This window comes from Molossus molossus, unplaced genomic scaffold, assembly GCF_014108415.1.
Source record: "Molossus molossus isolate mMolMol1 unplaced genomic scaffold, mMolMol1.p scaffold_m16_p_4, whole genome shotgun sequence".
In the NCBI taxonomy this organism is placed as follows: domain Eukaryota; kingdom Metazoa; phylum Chordata; class Mammalia; order Chiroptera; family Molossidae; genus Molossus; species Molossus molossus.
This window is the reverse complement of record NW_023425377.1, coordinates 66670704-66692198: the sequence shown is the minus strand read 5'-3', so window position 1 is coordinate 66692198 and position 21495 is coordinate 66670704. Positions and strand designations below refer to the sequence as shown.

Below are 21495 nucleotides of genomic sequence, written 5' to 3'. Positions count from 1 at the left end.
AAGGAACACTAGTCTTAGGAGAGGACAGAGCTGGACACAGACACCTCTATTCTCATGAAGTCAGGGCAGTGCTAGAGGGAGGAACTAGGTTCTGGAAGGCTTCTTGGAGGAGGAGACATTAAAATTAGGGATTCAACACAGTTTGCTGAGGATTCCTAAAACCTGCCTTTCACTTTCCAAATACCTAGCCTTCCCAACAGACTCAGAGCTCTTGCTCGTGTACAAAGATGCCCCCATGTTGAGGGGGCTGTAAGGGGGTTCCCTGGGTTAGGGGACATTGAATCTGGGACTTGGAGGATAAGTGGCAGGGCAGGTAGTGGCAAGCAGAAACAAATACACTTGCAGATTCTAGGAAGAAGGCATAGCAGAAGCAAAGGCCCTCAGCCCTGGGCTCAAAGAATGGGCCCTGGGACTGGTGGTCAGGAGTGGAGTGGCTGGAATGGACATGCTAAGAGGAGGAACTGGTACTGTGTGTGTGTGTGTGTGTGTGTGTGTGTGTGTGTGTGGTGGGGGTGGAGGTGGGGGTGACAGCACAGGCCTCCAAGCAGGCTGAGGAGTGGAGCTTTATTCCCAGGGCCATGGGAAGCCAAAGTAGATGTGTGAGGTAGGGAGGGGCACTGTGTCAAGACATACATCTAGAATGAGCCTGGGGTCTGATAGTAGAACCTAGGGAAGAGGCCGGTGTCCCAGACCTGAGGGATAGTGACAAAAGTGGGATTGAGCATCACCCTATGGACTGAGAGGTCCCATTTCAATTCTCAGTCAGGGCACATGACCAGGTTGTGGGCTCGATCCCTAGTAGGAGGAGTGCAGGAGGCAGCCAATCGATGTTTCTCTTTCACATTGATGTCTCTATCTCTCTCTCCCTTCCTCTCTCTCTAAAAAATTAATTAAAAAAATGTTTTGTGTTTTTTTAAAAGGTGAGATTGAGGAGAGAGTGGACAAGAGTGAGCTGGGAGAAGGTCTAGTTTCACTGGAGTTCTGGAACCAGGCAGAACAGGTTCATTTCCGTTCTAACCCCTGACTCACTGTGCAACCTTAACTGCTCTGTGCCTCAGTTTCCACATCTGTAAAATGGGATAAGTGCTAAGAGCCTTCTAGATTCTGGGAGGCTGCAGTCCACTCCCTCCATTTTCCCCTTTCCTCAGACTCTGCTCCTTTTCATTTCCAAACTCAGAGGAAGTCAAAGGTTCTGAACTGAGACTTTTCAGAAAGGGTTGCACATTTTTCTTCAACACACCCAAAGATACTCCTAATAAGAATATGTAAATCACAATAACTCTGAGATACCCTTTGTTTTCACCTATCAGATTGGCAAGAATTCAAAAGTGTGATACACCTGTGCTGGCTGGGCTGTGAGGAAACAGGCAATCCCACACATTGCTGGGAGAACATTCATAGTGCCACCCCCATGGAAGACAACCTGGCACAGGCCACCAGAATCACAAACACAAATGCTCACTCACCCAGCAATCCCACCCTAGGATTTCCACAAATATCAACATGTTTGCAAAATGACAGTGGCATGAACTGATGAAGGATGAACACAACATGGTCCAGCCACACAGTGGAATATTACTCAGCCATAAAAAGGAGTGAAGCACTGACACAAGCTACAATGTGGATGGACCTGAAAAACATGCCAAGTAGTATCCTGGCTGGTTTGGCTCAGTGGTTAGAATGCTAGCCCGAGGACTGAAGGGTCTTGGGTTTGATTCCCAGTCAAGGGCACATACCTGGGTTGCAGATTGGATCCCTGACCTGGTGCAGGAGGCAGCCAATCAATGTGTCTCTCTCATACCAGTGTTTTTCTCTCTCTCCCCCTCTCACTCTTCCACTCTATCTAAAAATTAATGGACCCCTGGCCGCTTTGGGTCAGCGGTTAGAGCGTTGGCCTGTGGCCTGGAGAGTCCCAGGTTCGGTTCCCACTAAGGGCACATACCTCAGTTGCAGTTTGTCCCTGGCCTCAGTTGGGGTCATGTGAGTGGCAACCATTGATGTGTCTCTCTCACGTCGATGTTTCTCTCTCTCTTCCCCCCTCTGTCCCTCTTGCTCTATCTGAAGGTAAATGCAAAAATGTCCTTTGGTGAGGATAAAAAATAATAATAATAATGATGATGGAAAAATATTCTCGGGTGAGGATTTACAACAACAACAACAAAAATGCCAAGCAAAAGAAACCAGGCACAAAAGGCCACATGTTGTATGATCCCATTTATGCGAAATGTCCAGAACAGGCAAATCCATAGAGACAGAAAGCAAATTAGTAGTTGCCAAGGGCCAGGGGAGGGGTAATGGGAAGTGACTACTAATGGAGATAAGGTCTACTTTTGGGGTGATGGCAATGTTCTAGAACTAGTTAGAGGTGATGGTTGTACAACATCGTGAATGAACTAAAATGCCACTAAATTGTTCACTTTATTTTATTTTATTTTATCCTCACCCAAGGACACTTTCCCATTTTTTGTTCAGATAGAGTAGGAGGGAGAGAGAGGGAGAGAGAGAGAGAGAGAAACATCGACATGAAAGGGACACATCGAGTGGCTGCCACCCTCACGACCCATCCAGGGCTAGGAACAAACTGCAACCGAGGTACGTGCCCTTAGCAGGAACTGAACCCAGTCTCTCTGGCTCGCAGGCCAATGCTCTAACGGCTGAGCCAAACCAGCCAGGGCCATTTTAACCATTTTAAAGTGAACAATTTAGCCCCGGCTGGTGGGCCAGAGAGACCAGGGTTCGGTTCCCGCTAAGGGCACGTACCTCGGTTGCAGTTTGTCTCTGGCCCTGGTTGGTTGAGCAGATGGCAGCCACTCGATGTGTCCCTTTCACATCGATGTTTCTCTCTCTCTCTCTCTCCCTCCCACTCTATCTGAACAAAAAATGGGAAAGTGTCCTCGGGTGAGGATAAAAAAATAAAAAATAAAATAAAATGGGCCCTAGCCAGTGTGGTTTAATGGAAAGAGTCAGCCCAAGCACCGAAGGGTCTTGAGTTTGATTCCCAGTCAAGGGTAAGCACATGGGTTGCCGGTTTGATCCCCAGCCCTGGTCAGGGTGTGTATGGGAGGCAATCAATCAATGAGTCTCTCTCACATTGATGTTTCTGTCAGTCTCTGTCCCTCCCACCCCACTTCCACTTTCTCTAAAATTCAATGAGAAAATATATATTCAGATGAGGATTAATAACAACAACAAAAAGGTTAAAATGGTACATTTTATGTTAAGTGCATTTTGCATGATAAAAAAAAGAGAAGACAAACAGATGACTTGACAATGAGAAGATTCATTGCAGCACTGTCTGTTATATTTAAAAAATTGTGCCCTGGCCGGTTTGGCTCAGCGGTTGGAGCGTCGGCCTGCGGTCCTGAGAGACCCGGGTTCGGTTCCCGCTAAGGGCGCGTACCTCGGTTGCAGTTTGTCCCCGCTAAGGGCGCGTACCTCGGTTGCAGTTTGTCCCCGGCCCTGGTCGGTTGTGTGGGTGGCAGCCACTCGATGTGTTCCTTTCACATCGATGTTTCTCTTTCTCTCTCTGTTCCTCTCTCTCCCTCCCACTCTCCCTGAACAAAAAATGGGAAAATGTCCTCGGGTGAGGATAAAAAAATAAAAAAATAAAAAATAAAAATAAAAAATTGTAAACAACCTAAGAGATTGGTTAGATCAAAAACACTTTATCCTGGTTGGGGGTGCACAGAGTCATGAAAATAAAATTATAGATCTTTATAAATCATTAAATACTTATTTTCTCTACAAAACTGTATTAAGCTCCTACTGTTTGGCAGGCACTGGTCTAGGAGCTGTGGATATAGCCATGAACAAAACAGGTAAACTGCCTGTCCCCATGGGGTTTATGTAGCAGTCAGAGACAGGCAGAATTCATCAGGAAAATATGTAGTGTGTGGTGGGGATTAGTGCAGAGAAAAATAAGGGTGAGAATCAATCAGGGAGGGTGGCAACATTTAAAAAATATTTTTAATTGATTGATTGATTTTAGAGAGAGAGAGAAACATTGATTTGTTATTCCACTTATTTATGTATTCATTGGTTGATTCTTGTATGTGCCCTGACTGGGGATCAAACCCACAACCTTGGCATATGGGGAAGATGCTCTAATTAATTGAGCTACCCAGCCAGGGCTAGGGCAGCACCTTTTTTATTTTTTAATGTTTTTTTTTATTGATATTTTTAGAGAGAAAGGAAGGGCAAGAAGGAAGGGCAAGGGAGCAAGAGAAACATCAATATGAGAAGGAAACATTGATCAACTGTCTCCTGCATGTTCCCTACTGGGGACTGAGCCTGCAACCGCAGCATGTGCCCTGACCAGGAATTGAACCTGCGACCTTTTGGTGCATGGGACCACATTCACCAACTGACTACACCTTTTTAATGGAATGATCAAGGGAGACTTTATTGAAAAAGATAAAGCAGCTCATTGAGTAAGGATATGGGGGAAGGAAACCCAATGTATGGAAAAGCCTGTGCAAAAGCCCTGGAGTGGAAGCTGGCCTGGGTGAAAGCAGATGTCTCCAAGGAAAAATATTAACTGAGTAAAGCAAATAATAATAATAATAACAACAGTATTCTAGATTTCTTTTTTTTAAAATATGTTTTTATTGATTTTGGGGAGAGAGAGATAGAAACATCAATGTGAGAGAGAAACATTGATCAGCTGCCTCCTGCATGCCCCCTACTGGGGACCGAGCCAACAACCCAGGCAAGTGCCCTGACTGGAAATCAAACCAGGACCTATCAGTCCATGGGGTGACACTCAATCCACTGAACCACAGTAGCCGGGCTAATTTTCTAGATTTCATTTGCCTAAAGAAACTGGATGAAACACGAATAACAAATACCTGTTGTCATCTCTTAGTAGCAGGTGGATGGAAGGGAGAACCTCACATGTATTTTTTTTTTTTTTATCCTCACCCGAGGACATTTTTCCATTTATCTTCAGATAGATTGGGGGGGGGGGGCGGGACACATCGACTGGTTGCCACCCACACGACCCCAACTGGGGCCCAGGACAAACTGCAACCGAGGTACATGCCCTTAGTGGGAACCAAACCTGGGACTCTCTGGTCCACAGGCTGACGTTCTAACCTCTGAGCCAAACTGGCCAGGGCTCACCATGTACATTTTAATATTTTTTACTTTAGGATTCTATCACTTCATATGAATGTAAATCATAGTTAACACATTTAATTAAAATATTAAAATTAGCCAGCAAACACACAAAAGACACTTGGGCTTTCAGGAGGAGAGGGGCAGAGGGGTGCCAGCTGTCCCGGGTGCAGATGGGCCTTCTCCCACACCCCACATCTTGGAAGGAGTTGGCAGTGTCCAGCACTGAGGCCTCTTAGAATAAGAGGAAATGAGCAAATGAGGAAGCACCAGGCACTCAGGCTGTGGAGGAGGGGGAGAAGAATAGGCAGGCCTGCGGCTGGGGTAGTGGACCTGGGGAAACTGGGGGCTTGGGGTCTGGTTTATCAAAGAGATATGTCCTGGAGATCAGGAGGCTTAGGTCCTGGGGCTTGAGATCTCAAAATTCCTGGTATTTTGGGGGAGGGGGACAGCTCCTGGGATCTGGAGCATGTCAGGGGTTTGATAGGCCTGGGGTCTGGGTCTGCTACTGCAGTCCCAGCAGACCATGTCCAGGCCTATGGAAGGGAGGGAAGCTCTGGACTCCACTGGTCTCTACCCTGGCTGAAGGAAGCTGGAAGTTTCTGGAAGGCACATCTTCATACTCCCTTTCCTGCCCACCTGACACACACTGAGCAAGTCCTGGACCTGAGTTCTGGGCAGGGCCAGCCCATCAGCATAAAGAGCTCCAGAGACTCATAGAGAACTTCAGAGACACTCAAAACCAGGTACACAAGGAGTACCCTCAATTCAGCTGCCTTAGCACAACACCCTCTGATGCCCTGTATCCACCCCGAACTGCGTTAGGCCTCAGCCTGGGCCCTGTCCCCAGGAACCCCTAGACTTTCTGGCCCAGTCTCCTTCCTGGCTTCCTGCCATCTCATTCTCTCTTGAGGGTATTTGAAGCCCCACCCTTCCTTTGGAGTCTAGTCTCTCCTAAGGAAGGGGAGGGGGCAGCCTGACACAACAGTAGCAGAGGCCATTTAGGGGGCCTGGGGATCTTCAGGATCTTCAGGCATCTTCGGGGCTCTGGAGCCAGCAAGCTGGACAGAAGACAGGTGTGAAGACCAAGGGCTGGACTGGAACCGTGAAGCTGACTAGGGGTAAAGCTGAAACATGGGTGACCACAGACCTCTATGCATTCATTCAGCAAATATGGCTGAGGTCCGCTTGGCCACTTGACTGCTGTGTGACCTTTGGCCAGTACCTTAATATCCCTGTGTCTCAGCTGGCTTTCTCTTCTTAAAATGAAGATAGTAACAACCCCCATGTAGGGTGGCTGTGAAAGGTTGGGAGGCAGACATGAATGTGAGCATGAGCCTGGCGCTGGGAACACGAGTGACTAATAATACATCAGCTGAGTGTCCCATGGAGTAAATGATGGTCCACAAAAGCACAGAAAATCGAATTCAGAAGGTAAACCTTGATTTTGTTGTTGTTGTTATTAATCCTCACCCAAGGATATTTTTTTCCATTGATTTTTAGAGAGAGTGGAAGGGGGAGGGGAGAGAGAAAGAGATACATTGATATGAGACACATCGAAGGGTTTCCTCCTGAACATGCCCTGAGCAGGGCTGAGGATTAAACCTGCAGATTGAACCTGCAACCCTTCTGTGCTTGGGGTTACTCTCTAACCACCTGCAGATTTTAATCCTCACCCGAGGATATTTTTACATTTATCTTCAGACACAGTGGGAGGAAGAGAGAGAGAGAGAGAGAAACATCCATGTGAGACACATCATTGGTCGCCACCCTCATGGCCCCAGAGGGGTCTAGCACAAACCACAACCGAGGTATGTGCCCTTGGCTGGAATTGAACCTGTGACTCTTTGGTATGCAGGCCGACATTCCAACCACTGAGCCAAACCAGCCAGGGCTAAATCTTGATTTTTTTTTCTTTATTGATTTTAGGGAGAAAGAAAGAGGGAGAGAGAGGGAGAAACATTGATGAGAGAGAACATCGATTGGCCACCTCCTGCATGCCCCCCACTGGGGATTGGGCCCACAACCTGTGTATGTGCCCTGACCAGGAATCAAACCGGCGACCTCCTGGTGCATGGGTTGACACTCAACCACTGAGCCATACCAGCCGGGCTAAACATTGATATTTTTTTTCCCATAAAATAGTGTATTTTATTGCAATTTCCTGTTGAAGGAAGATCCCTTCCTGACCTTTCTCCACAAACTCTCAGCACCCATAATGAGCTTCCAGCCCAGTGCAGCGGGGTTGCCCTCGGCCCGCAGGCTGGGGGAAACTGATCAGGAAGATGTTTTAATCACCTCATTGGGGCTGTCTCCAATTTCCATTCTTCTACAGCCGGTAATCTTCAGGTGGAGACCACACTCTGGGGAAAGCCTCTGTTTCTTCTTGTGTGTATTCATCTAGACGTTTGGGTACTTTTCGTGGTTGGGGAAGCTCTTCCACTAAATTCTTAAGAATATCTTCTGGTATATCCTCATCTGGGAAAAGATGTAACCGCTGCATCATAGTCCTCCTGTGAAGGTTTTTTGGTAGCATGCCATAAATAGCTAGTTTCACAATTGCCACTGGATCCTTCCGGTGAAGCTGAGCAGCTGTTACTTGTCTGAATCCACCCGGGTAACCAGTATGTGAAGAGTACACTTTTTGTTCCCATTTATTTCCAGAAAATTCAATGTGCCTTGTGTTCATGATGACAACATGATCACCACAGTCACTCAGCTCATGCTACACAAGTTTATGCAATCCTTGAAGTTTAATCGATGCCATAGCAGCAATTTTGCCAGGGGGCTGCATTTTCCCATCTAAGAGATACCAAACTCGAGCAAAAGTGGCCCATTGCTCCTTCTGCCAGTCTAATGGAATCCCATCAGGCAACAGAGTCCGAGCTCACCTGGGGTGCCCTGGAGAAATTCGACATGTTTCCCTACTGGCAGGGCTGTCCTCTAAACCTTGATTTTTAATGATGCAGAAAAACCTTATTTGAGGTCACGTGGTTTTGTTGGTTATAGTAAAATCTGAGAAGCCACTGAATACCTTTGGGAGTAGGGTGGGCAAACAAAATGTGGCATTGAGGTGACTGTGGTTAGCAAGCACGTTCCACCTGCCAGATGGCATTTCGTTGCACTGGGCATGAGAGGCCATGCTGCTGGCCCACGGGGCTCTCCTAGGAGTAGCCCTGAAACACAGATGGAAGAAAAGTTTATTATAAACACCCCAGCTCTTTGTCCTTTTGGTAGAGCATCTCTGAGGCACATGCGCTACACTGTCTTTCTGGGGGGCTCCCCAGTCTCCGGGGAGCCCAGTCACCGAAATCCTCTGTTGGGTGCCTTTTCTCCTCACTGAGACCAGGGCTTCTTGGAGAGACCTCTCAAATAATTTTGCTCTTGAATTCCAGTCATAGGGGCTGCTTCTTGGGGACCCCAAGTTAAGATAGGTGAAGTGCTATAGAGGAATACCATCTGGTCCCACTTATATGTGGAATCTAAGCAATGAATATGTACATTAACTTGAATGTAATTATTATCTCACAGTGTATATCAAACATCAAGTTGGACACCTTAATATGTTAATTCTCACCCTAGGATATTTTTCCATTGAATTTTAGAGAGAGTGGGAGGGAGGGAGAGGTAGGGGGAGAGAGAGAGACATCTATTGGTTGTCTCCCACTCATGCCCCAAGTGGGGCTGGGGATTGAACCTGCAACTCAGGTACAGTGCCCTTGAACGGAAAGCGAATCCAAGACCTTTGGTGCTCAGGCTGGTGCTCTAACTACTGAGCCACACTGGCCAGGGCCATTTTTTTTTTTTTTTTTTTGGTGCCCTGACCTGGGATTGAACCTGCACTCTTGGTGTGTCAGGATGATGTTCTAACTGAGTTACCTGGCCAGGGCTTATATGTAGAATCTATAAAAACATAATAAATGAATAAACAAAACAGAAACAGAACTATAGCTATAGAGAACAAGTTGATGGTTGTCAAAAGGGAGGGAGTGGAGCAGGAAACAAATGAACAATCATTTATCTTGTGATTTAAAATAAGGAATGCTATACAGAAGTTAGATTTTTAAAACACTTTGTTTATTATATATAAATATATAACTATTAACATAAGTATATAATCAAATATTTATAGATAAATGTTTATTATAATATATAATTATTATATTTAGTTATAAATAGCAGCATCCAAGCACTGGCTACTTAATTAGTATTAAGTGGTGTAATCTTCACAACAGCCCCTTGAAATTGGAACTGTCACTGCCCTCCATTTTACAGCGGGGAAATGGAGGCTTTACGATTGCTGAGGGGCAGCCCTGAATCCGTGTGTTGACCCTTAGGCTATACACTGCTCATTAATAAGCCACATTTGTCTGCGTCAACCTCGAAGGGTGCACTTGATGACTCTCTGGGGTGCTGTTGATGCCTCTGCCTGGGGATGGGGGCTAATAAGGGTATTTAGCTTTGTTTTCTAGGTTTTATTCATTTTATTTTTGGTAAGACTTTTTTTCGTTCCACAAATATATACTGAGCACCTCCTGGATGCATGCGGCAAAATTCCTGCCCTTGAGGAGCTGACATTCCAGTGAGGGAGATGTTGTACTGTAAACTAGCAAATTCAAAGGTTAGAAAAATAACGCTATTTAGAAAAAACAAACAAACAAAAAACACTGAGTGATGCATTCTGACAACTAGATGGGGCAGTTGAAAGTTTTGAGGGTTATTCAAGGAAGGCTTCTTTGGGGGGGGGGAAGGACAAAAAAGGAAAAACAAAACAAAAAGATTTGCAGGTGTAAGAAAAAATAGATTTTTTTTCTACCAAGAAATTAGGTGTGAGTGAAGCCACTCCAGTTCAAAGTAAGTCACCATTTTGTGAGATTTATGGTCCCACTACCCCGAAATGCTTCAATACCACCAACCAGGCTCCATTTGAATTAGCCAATCCGGCGGATTGTGAAACCACCGTCAGCCAATCCGAATAAGGCACAGCAAGCGTCTGGGTTTCTGTTTCGTTCTCGCGACACCACCGGAGAGTATTTGCAACAATTTAGGGCTCATTCAGGGTCTTACGGTCTTACGGTCACACGGTCACACGGTCACCTGGAGGGACCGTGGGACCGTAAGAACCCGGCTCGGAAGAAAAGCGCCCCGCTGCCGCCTTACGGTGGCCTCGGAGAGGGGCTTCTGAGACCCCTAGGCTGACTGTGGACTCAGAACCGGAAGTTGATCAGCAACGCAGGGGAAGGGCTCAGGCAAGCACGGCGGCGAACAGGTAACTGGCGCACCCACCAAAGTTAAAAACGCCACAAAAAGTGACACAGTATTTCCTTGGTGGTCGGGTTATCCCGGAGGTTGTGTGTATGTGGATGAGGGTGTCCTGGACAGAAGTGAGTGTGGAGTCCTGATCCGCGGCTCCGTTAGTATCCCCTGGTGACTTCATATGGCATAAGGCAGTCCTTTCGGACCTAGTCGGGGGTTTATACCCGCAGTAGCTAAGAAGCACCTCTTACTGGTTACTTCTCCCCCGAGGGAAATCGTCGGAGACGGATGAAGCGACCTGGGAGAGTTCAAGAAACCTCCAAGAAAAGAGGGGGGTTGAGTCTCTAGTCAAGAACACAACCGGACAATAGGGATGGGTAGTAAGAATTATTCCTTAGACAAGAGTGTTCTAAGGGAGAACAGACCAGTAAGAAGATTTCCTCAGACAGTCCTCTAGGGTGCATGGGGAGATAATCCTAGGACAAAATGAAAAAAGAAACAGATTATAAAATATTGTTTCCTCTGGACATGAGAACCTGTACTAAAACATCAGTATTTTGGTCTAAGTTTGGGTCCAATGAAGAATGGATTTGTCAGTTACTAATAGCATATGTTAATGACAACAGTCCAGCCCTGGCCGATTTGGCTCAGCAGTTACAGAGCCTTGGCCCCCTGGACCAATGAGTCTCAGGTTTGATTCTGGCCAAGGGCAGGTACCTCAGTTGCTTCATCCCCTGCCCTGGTCAGGTGGTGCAGGAGGCAACCAGTCCATGGGTCACATCGATGTTTCTCTCTCTGTCTCTCCCTCCCTCCCTCCCACTCTATCTGATAATAAACAGAAAAATATCCTCTGGTGAGGATTAAAAAAAAAAAAAAAATCACACGAGTCCAGCTGCCCTAGAAGAAATAGATTATATGTTCTTTGTTGGAGAAAGGGACCAGTACTCTTGTTCCCTTTAAAGGTGGAAATGGGCAAAAATAAGGAAAAAGAAAATAATAAGTGGGATCTTCTCAACTGTTCACCTCCTCCTTATAACACAGGGAATCCACAACCTGGTCCACCTCAGGAAGTTGGGGAAGGGGAAGGGGAAGGGGAAGTAAGAATAGAAGAGAGGGAGTCCCAAATTGGCTGCAGTGGCCTCAGCAACCCCCCCCCCATCACTATATCCCTCCCTTCCCCCACTGAAGAAAAATATAGAACAATGCAAAAAGGACGTTCAGAATTTACCCTTCCCCTCAGAAAGAGAGAGACCTCAGGCCCTCTACCCCCTCAGGAACTTCCCCTGTGAGGGGGAGGAATTGGATTTGTGAATGCCCCACCTTACTAGTTCTGAGTTTCGAAATTTGAAGAAGGAACTGAAACCCCTATTAGAAGATTCCCCATGGAGTTGCAGACCAACTAGATCAATTTTTAGGCCCAATTAAATCAATTTTCACATGGGTCAAACTTATATCTATTTTGGGCATCCTGTTTTCTGGGGAGGAAAGAGCAATGATCGGGAGTGAGAACACTGGGCGGGCCCTATTGTCCAGTCTGCAGATGTGGAATTCCCTAATCAAGAACCCTAGTGGGGCCCTGGCCGGTTTGGCTCAGCGGTTAGAGCGTTGGCCGGCGGTCCAGAGAGACCCGGGTTTGGTTCCCGCTAAGGGCACGTACCTTGGTTGTAGTTTGTCCCCGGCCCTGGTTAGTCATGCGGGTGGCAGCCACTCGATGTGTCCCTTTCACACAGATGTTTCTCTCTCTCTCTCTCTCTCTCCCCACCTCCCTCTCTCCCTCTCCCTCTCCCTCTCCCTCCCTCTCTCTCTCCCTCCCTCCCACTGTATCTGAACAAGAAATGGTAAAATGTCCTCAGGTGAGGACAAAAAAAGAACCCTAGTGGGATAATAACAACGAAGCCCATGGGGGCCATATGAGAGATTTCAGGGACCTGATTATAAACGGGATAAGAGAGTCAGTTCCCCAATCTCAAAATATTGCTGAGGCCTTCGACATACAACGGGAAAGATGAAGGGCCAGCTGAATTTCTGAATAGGCTAAAAGAGGAAGTACTCTGAACTGAATTTAGATGACCCTCTCAGCCAGAGTATGCTAAAACTGCATTTTGTCACTAATAGTTGGCTGGATATTTCTAAGAAATTACAGAAATTAGATAATTGGAAAGATAGAAATTTAGAAGAGTTATTGGGAGAAGCCCAGAATGTGTATGTACAGAGGGATGAAGAAAAACAGAAACAGAAGGCTGGGATCATGTTTATCACTATAGAACAGGTGAACCAAGGAAGGGCCGGCTCGAAGAACCAAAAACAAAGGCCACCTTAATGGGGGTACCCTAAAGAATGGGGGATCCAAGGGCCACCAAAGGTAAAAATAAGTGCTACAGAAGTAGAAAGGAAGGGCATTTTAAGAGGGAATGTTCTGAGCTGAAAAGAGAGGGGAAAGTAATACCTCTCATGACCTTCGATGAGGAATAGGGGGGTTAGGAGCTCTTTTATATTGAGGGAGCCCTACCAAGAGCCCTTGATAAATTTAGAGGTAAGATCCAAAAGGGAGGACATTACATTCCTGATCCATTCCTGTGTGGCCTGTTCCTCTCTAACATATCACCCTACTCATTTACATCTGTCCAATGAGCACTTGTTAGTTTCAGGGGTCAAGGGGAAGGTTTCCATGTTCCCACCTTTAAAGGAACTCAGGAAGTTTTTAGGATTAATTGGATAATGTAGGTTGTGGATAGACTCCTGTGCACTCAAAACTAAGGATCTATATCTCAAACTGTTAGATGGAAGCCCGAGGAGATACAGTCAGTAGATACCCTCAAACAAGCCCTTATCACTGCCCCAGTGCTGGCACTACCCTCATTAGAAAAGCCATTCTACTTGTATGTTAATGTGAATAAGGGAACTTCAGTAGGAGTTTTGACCTAGGAACATGGAGGTGAAAGACAGCCAGTTGCTTACTTACCTAAGCTACTAGACCTAGTCACTAGTGGTTGGCCTGAATGTATTCAATCAGTAGCAGCAACAGCCATATTAACTGAAGAGAGTAGACAGCTGACATTCGGAGGGGCATTGATTGTCAGCATTCAGCATCAAGTCAGGGCAGTCCTTCATCAGAAAGTAGGGAGGTGGCTGACTGATTCCAGGATCCTGAAGTATGAAGCCATCCTATTAGAAAGAGATGATCTAGTCCTCACTACTGACAACTATTTAAACCAGCTGAATTTTTAACATGGTGTGAGACACAGGGTCCTATAGAACACCACTGTATGGGTCTCATAGATTACCAGACTGAAGTTAGACCTGATCTCAAGGAGACCCCTTTATTTATTTATTATTTTTTTTATCCTCACCTGAGGACACTTTTTGCATTTATCTTCAGATAGAGTAGGAGGGAGAGAAGGGGGAAGAGAGAGAGAGAAACATTGGTGTGAGAGAGACACATGGACTGGTTGCCACCCACACAATCCCAGCTGGGGCAGGGGGACAAACTGCAACCAAGGTACATGCCCTTAGTGGGAACCCAACCCCGGACTCTCTGGTCCGCGGCCCGACGCTCCAACTGCTGAGCCAAACCGGCCAGGGCAAGGAGAACTCTCTCTTTCTCTCTCTCTCTCTTTCTTTAAATTTTTTCCTTTATTGATTTTAGAGAGAGAGAGGAAGTGAGAGGGAGAGAGAGAGAGAAACATCGATAAGAGAGAATATCAATTGGCCGTCTGCATGCCCCCCACTGGGGATCAGGCCCACAACCTGGGCATGTGTCCTGACCGGGGATCGAACTGGCGACCTCTTGGTGCATGGGTCGATGCTCAACCACTGAGCCACACCAGCCAGACGGAGACCCCTTTCTTTCTTTTTTTTTTTTTATCCTCACCCGAGGGCATTTTTCCATTTTTTGTTCAGGTAGAGTGGGAGGGAGAGAGAGGAAGAGAGAGAGAGAAACATTGACGTGAAAGGAACACATTGAGTGGCTGCCACCCGCACAACTGACCAGGGCCGGGGACAAACTGCAACCGAGGTACGTGCCCTTAGCAGAACCGAACCCGGGTCTCTCTGACCACAGGCCCGACGCTCTAACCGCTGAGCACAACCGGCCAGGGTGAGACCCCTTTCTTAACAGGGTTTAGACTCTTTATGCTCCTCCCGAGTAGTTGAAGGAAAAAGACACAATGGGTACTCTACTGTAGATGGGGAACGATCCACAGTTACTGAATCAGGGAGATTACCCAATAGTTGGTCTGCCCAGACATGTGAATTATTTGCCCTCAACCAAGCCTTAAAATTCTTGAAGGGGAAAGAAGGGACCATCTATACAGACTCTAAATATGCCTTTGGGGTAGTACATACTTTTGGGAAAATCTGGACTGAACGTGGTCTTGTTAATAGCAAGGGACAGAATCTAGTACATAAAGAATTAATCACCCAGGTGCTAGAGAGCTTAATGTCACCAGAAAAAATAGCTGTAGTACATGTACCTGGACACCAAAAGTGTTACTCTATGGAAGCCCAGGGAAACAGACTGGCAGATGAGGCTGCTAAGGATGCAGCCCTCAAGTCAGAGGCCCTGAATGATTTTTCATCTCACCCCCATCCTTCCTCCTCCTCCTGTCACCCCAGTTTTTAACCCCCAGGAGGTGGAACAATCAGCCAAGATAGGAGCCTCCAAAATTTCTGAAGGAAAGTGGCTCTAACCTGACGGAAGAGAGATGCTCTCAAGACTTATTATGAGGGAACTGTTAACTTAGTTGCCCAGAGGAAGCTGTTGGGGCCCAAAAGCCATGTGTGATGCTATAACTAAGCAAGTGAATGAAAGTTGTATTACCTGTAAAAGAGTGAATAAGCAAGAATTGAGAAAGCAGCCTTCAGGGGGAAGGAACCCAGGTCTGAGACTGTTCCAGAGTATCCAGGTTGACTATACTGAAATGCCTAAAATTGGTTGCCTCAAATACCTCTTAGTAATAGTGGATCATGTAACTAATTGGGTTGAAGCTATTCTGTCGCCAAGTGCTACAGCCAGTAACGTAACCAAGCTGCTGTTAGAGGCCATAATTCCCCAGTTTGGATTAGTTGAAAACGTAAATTCAGACAACAGGAGTCATTTTACTGCTACTGTTGTTGGAGAACTTATGAAAAGCTTGGGAATATCACACAACTTGGCACCCTCCTTCCTTGGGTAAGGTAGAAAGGATGAACCAAACACTGAAGAGACATATAATTAAGTTGATATTAGAAACCAAGATTCCCTGGACAAGTGCCTCCTGATCACTCTTCTCAGAATTAGGACTGCCCCCGCCCCCTTCAAGGATATGGGGTTATCCCCATATGAGATGCTTTATGGGTTACCATATTTAGGTCAAACTGCTGACTGACCAACCATGGAAACTAAGGACCAATTTCTTTTCTTTTTTTTTTCCTTCACCCGAGGACATTTTTCCAATTTTTTTTGTTCAGATAGAGCAAGAGGGAGAGAGAGGAAGAGAGAAACATTGACATGAAAGGGACACATCAAGTGGCTGCCTCCCGCACAACCCAACCAGGGCCGGGGACAAACTGCAACCAAGGTACATGCCTTTAGTGGGAACCATACCCGGGTCTCGGGACCGCAGGCCAATGCTCTAACTGCTGAGCAAAACTGCCCAGGGCAGGAACAATTTCTCAGAAACCATATAGTTGGCCTCTCCTCTACTCTGCTTTCTCTCAGTTTCAGGGACTATTGGCTCAGACCCCACCTCTTGAATTTCTGGTACACCCTCATCAACCTGGTGTCCACGTCCTGGTAAAGACATGGAAGGAAGACAAAGTTGAGCCAGCTTGGGAAGGACCTTATCAGGTGCTGCTTGCGACTGAAACAGCTGTTCACACCACAGAGAAAGGTTGGACTTATTACACTCGAGTTAAGGGAGCTCCATCTCCTGACCAAGAGGAACAATGGGCTGTGATCCCAGACCCCGACACCACAAAATGAACCCTGAAAAGACTCTGATCATACTTACAGCCCTGTTAGGGGGAGTAAATTGTATTTTTACCATCAATGTAACTCAGAGTACCTCTCCTGTAACCATTAAGTTTGATGCATGTGTAGTTTTACCGTGTGGAAATTTGAACTCCCAGAGGCAATTACAAGGTGAGGGAATCTATATGTGCCCACACCCCAGTCTCACTGACCCTGTTTTCTCTGGCCCCTGTCAGCATTGGATAGACGTCTGGTGGACAACTCAATACAATGGTTGGACTGCACCTGCCGCTAAGGGGTCGGCACTACCCAACAAAATCCACATAATAAGAGGAACTCCTCCTCCAAATTGCAAGAACCTTCAATGCAACCCCCTACTTTTAGTTATAGATAACCCCCAGACCATGAGTCAGGAGCCCTCAATATTAAGAGGATATGCACTAGGTGCAGATGTGACTGGCAGGGACCCCATAGGTACATTTAGATTGAACTTAACTGCTAGCCAAACTCCTACTAACATTCCCACCCCTACACCCTCTCCGAGTGCAGGAGTTCCAACTCAAGACCCTGACCAGACTAGAGGTAAAGGATTTACACCAAACCTTAGAAATTGAGACTGGATATGGGGATACAAGTGCCTGGATGGATGGATTCAAGAGTTTTTTTTTTCCTCATCTGAGGACATTTTTCCATTTTTTGTTCAGATAGAGTGGGAAGGGGGGAGGGAGAGAGAGAGAGAGAGAAACATGAACGTGAAAGTGACACATTGAGTAGCTGCCACCCGCACAACCAACCAGGGCCAGGGACAAACTGCAACCGAGGTACATGCCCTTAGTGGGAACCGAACCCGGGTCTCTCTGGACCTCAGGCCGACGCTCTAACCTCTGAGCCAAACCAGCCAGGGCATAAGTTTGAACATTCTTTTTTTTTGTACATACCCCTAGTGGGAACCGAACCCGGGACTCTCTGGTCCACAGGCCGATGCTCCAACCACTGAGCTAAACCAGTCAGTGGCTGGAATGGATTCAGTCAGTGGTTCTCAACCTTCCTAATGTCTCAACACTTTAATACAGTTCCTCATGTTGTATGTGGCCATATCTGCATCTGGGCAGACCCGCCTGGAAGTGGATAGAGGAGCAGTGTCTAGGTTCCTAAGACCATTGGAAATACGTGTTTTCCGATGGTCTTAGGTGACCCCTGTGAAAGGGTCGTTCGACCCCCAAAGGGGTCACGATTCACAGGTTGAGAACTGCTGGATTAAGTATTCTGTCCATGCTTTGAATCAGAGTGACTGTTATGCCCGGCCGGTGTTGCTGAGTGGTTGGCGTCAACCCATGCACCAAGAGGTTGCTGGTTCAATTCCCGGTCAGGGTACATGCCCAGGTTGTGGGCCCAATACCCAGTGGGGACATGCAGAAGGCGGCCAATCAATGTTCTCTCTCTTCGATGTTTCTATCTCTCTCTCCCTCTCCCTTCCTCTCTAAAAATCAATAGAGAAAATTGCCCTGGCCGGTTTGGCTCAGCAGTTAGAGCGTCGGCCTGCGGTCCAGAGAGACCCGGGTTCGGTCCCCGCTAAGAGCACGTACCTTGGTTGCAGTTTGTCCCCGGCCCTGGTTGGGGTTATGTGGGTGGCAAGCAGTCGATGTTTCTCTCTCACATCGATGTTTCTCTCTCTCTTTCTCTCTCTCCCTCCCGCTCTATCTGAAATGCAAAAATGTCCTCAGGTGAGGATAAAAAATAATAAAAAACATAAAAATCAATGAAAAAAAAGTGACTGTTATGCTTGTGCAGCAGGTAGGCCAAAGGTTCAAGTGGTACCATTTCCACTCGGGTGGACCGCAGACTCTGAAGGCATGGAATGCATGATAGTCCTCTTTTAGGACAGTATGGCCTGAAGCAATGAATCTTGCAGGACCTTGTTGCAGTTATTCCTGGCTATAAAGGGTCATAGACATAAGGCTCCGAAGACTGTCAGACACCTGTCCCATGATGTTAATTATACCTTGTACCTCTCCAGATGGGGGGAACAGTTAGCATTCTTGGGCAATGTATTCTGGTGCAGTGAAAGCCGGTCCTATGAGGAAATAAGCAATCAGTCCGAACTGACTGTAGCCTGAGCAGATGTCTGGTGGTACTGTGGAGGGCTGCTGCTTGAGACTACTGGACAATTGGAGTGGAATTTGCACTTTGGTTCAATTGGCTATCCCCTTCACTCTGGCATTTCGGAACCCTGACCCATCTCTGACACCAACTCAACACAAAGCCAGGAGGGATGTCCGTGCCCAAAGTGGGTCATTTGTTCCCTATATATACATTGAATCCGTTGGAGTTCCCAGAGGCATTCCTAATGAGTTCAAGGCTAGAAACCAAATAGCAGCAGGGTTTGAGTTAGTGCTGTTCTGGTGGTCCACCATCAATAAAAATGTAGATTGGATAAACTACATTTACTACAATCAGCAGAGATTTGTTAACTACACCAGGGATGCTATCAAGGGAATGGCAGTACAGTTAGATGCCACCAGCCAGATGGCCTGGGAGAACCGACTAACGTTAGATATGATTCTAGCAGAGAAAGGAGGAGTGTGTATCATGATAGAAGGCCAGTGCTGTACTGTGTGCCTGATGGCACTATAACTAGAGCCTTACAGGGTCTAACCACTTTAGCTAATGAGTTAGCAGACAACTCAGGGATCCCTTGTCTAATCTAATGGAACAATAGTTTGGAAAATGTAAAGGAATAATGATCTCAGTCCTAACCTCTTTTATTGTATTTGGAGTAACGACCCTAGTAAAGTGTTGCAAAATTCCTTGCGTTAGGGGTCTCCTACAGAGACTAATAGAGACAGCCCTTACTAAACAGTCTCCAGTAACCTATCAGAGCAACCTCCTACTATTAGAAACATCAGAACACCTTATGTTTGCTGAGTCTGAAGAAAAGAACAAGAGTGTGTCAAAAGGGGGAAATTGTGAGACAAATAAAATATTTTCTACCAGATAGGTGTGGCTGAAGCCACTCCATTTCCAAGTAGGTTACCATTTTTTCGAGATTTCTGGTCCCACTATCCCAAAATAACCTCAAATACAACCTCTCCCCAACGGTGCCGCTCCACTTGAATTAGCCAATGGCACCAGACTGAAACCACACTCCATCCAATCAGTGTAAGGTGCAGCAAGTGTCAGGGATAAAAACGGAGCAGACTTACCAGATTCTTTTTTTCAGTCAGGCGCCCTTCTGCAGAAGTAGTTAGCCTTACCAAGCCATTTTTGAGTTTCTGTTTCCTTCTCACGACACCACCAGAGAGTATTCCCAACACAGGTAAGAAGGTAAGAGTTCAAAATGGGAACAAGGATTTTTGGGGTGGTGGTGGGAGAACTGGGTGATTTGTTTGTTTTTTGTTGTTGTTGTTTTTTGTTGCTATGCATTTACTCAATTCCTAAGTACTTAAACATATTTGGAAGCCCACTCGGAGGAATAGGCAAAGTCAAAGAAGCCTACTGGATTCCAAGCCTGAAACTCTATCTCAAGAGCTGTTCCAAAGGTGCCCCAGGGTGGGGCCGCCTGAGACCCTCAGGAGTTGGATCTGTGAGTCTCTGCTTTCCTCGTGTGGTCATACTCAGGATTGCAGGTGTAGGTGGCTTTGGCAGAGGTAAATTGGTTCCTCCTGACCCCCACACCCCACCTTGGCCACAAGAGAGAGGTGACAGTCTGTGTGGCCCTTAGACTGAGCTCTCTGAGCTGGAGGTCTCAGACCTCAGCACAGAGGGGACATTTGTAATTTTTAGTTCAGCAACAGGTATTTATTGAGTGGCCTACTGTGCCAAGCCTTGCTCTCAGGGCTAGGAACACAACGTTGAACAAAACATTAGAATTCTCTGCTCATGAAACTCATGGATTACTGGGAACATGAACAATCAACATGCAAAAACAAGATTTTCAGGAAAATCTCAACAGGGCACATGTGACCCAGGACATTGGAGGGCCTCTGAGGAGACATCGCTGGAGCTGAGGCCTGAAGGAGGAGGAGAAGCATGACATGGGAAAGGGCTGGGGAAGGATGTCCTGAGCAGCCTGTGCAAAGGCCCTGGTGTGGGAATGAGCTGGGTGCACGCAACAAGATCATGGACAAAAAATGCCTAGTTTCTGATGCTTAGCAAGCATCTACTCCCCATTGTTGTTAAACGGAGGGAACTTAAAAGGGGCAGAAGCCCTGGCTGGTTTTGTTCAGTGGTTAGAGCTTGGCCTGCAGACCAAAGGGTCGAAGGTTCAATTCCTGGTCAAGGGCACGTACCTGGGTTGCAGGTTTTGTTTTGTTTGTTTGTTTTCTAATAAATTTTTTTTCTTTATTGATTTGAGAGAGAGAGGAAGGGAGAGGGAGAGAGACATAGAAATTTTGGTGAGAGAGAACATCAACTGGCCGCCTCCTGCATGCTCCCTCCTGGGGATTTGGCCCACAACCTGGGCATGTGCCCTGACTGGGAATCAAACTTGTGAACTCCTGGTGCATAGGCCATCGCTCAACCACCGAGTCACACCACACTGGCAGGGCAAGGGTTGCAGGTTTGATCCCCAGGTGGCAAGCATGCAGGAGGCAAACGATAGATGTGTCTCTCTCACATTGATGTTTCTCTCTCTCTCTCTTTCCCTCCCTCCCTCCTACTCTCTCTAAAAATCATTGGAAAAAAATATTCTCTGGTGAGGATTAACAACAACAGAAAAGGGAGTAGAAAAGATTTCTCCTCCTGTACCACACAGGGAGAATGCGACCTTAGTGTGCCATGGAAACGCGTTCCTCCACCACAAGAGAGGCCATGGCTCTGGAGAGAGAAGGTGAGGGAGGAGCACTGCCAGTGCACTGGGAAGTGGGACCTGGTACCTCCACTCTGCTGTGCATCCTGGGGCAAGTTGCTTCCCTGTTCAGAGCCTGTTTTACCTGTAGAACTTTGTAGGCAGTTGCTATAGACTCCCTCACCTCCGTATCTCCCTTCAGTTCAGGCTTGAGGTTCCCACAAAAATGCCTCCAATTTCCCAGAGTGAGTGTCCCAGGCAGGGAGCTGGGGACACTTCAGTGGGTGGAGTGCTGCTTCTGGGTTGCCCACGTGACTTCCTTGGTGCCTCTCTGAACCTCAGTTTCTTTATCTGTAACCCAGGGAAGAGAAATGCTACCTCTTTCATG

General features: G+C 46.8%; 1 protein-coding gene and 1 long non-coding RNA gene across 2 annotated transcripts; one reads left to right on the top strand and one right to left on the bottom strand.

Annotated features, from left to right (window-relative positions):
• Positions 1-7420: 7420 nt before the first annotated feature.
• Positions 7421-8033, bottom strand: LOC118643820 (39S ribosomal protein L13, mitochondrial-like). Its single transcript, XM_036282190.1, is given in 2 exon segments — positions 7421-7960; positions 8007-8033. Coding segments are annotated over 2 exon segments (543 nt in total). The 3' UTR covers positions 7421-7444.
• A 2099-nt stretch (positions 8034-10132) lies between these two features.
• Positions 10133-19777, top strand: LOC118615489. Its single transcript, XR_004956435.1, has 3 exons — positions 10133-10384; positions 16070-16492; positions 19542-19777. It is a non-coding gene; the product is annotated as an uncharacterized LOC118615489 (long non-coding RNA).
• Positions 19778-21495: the final 1718 nt, after the last annotated feature.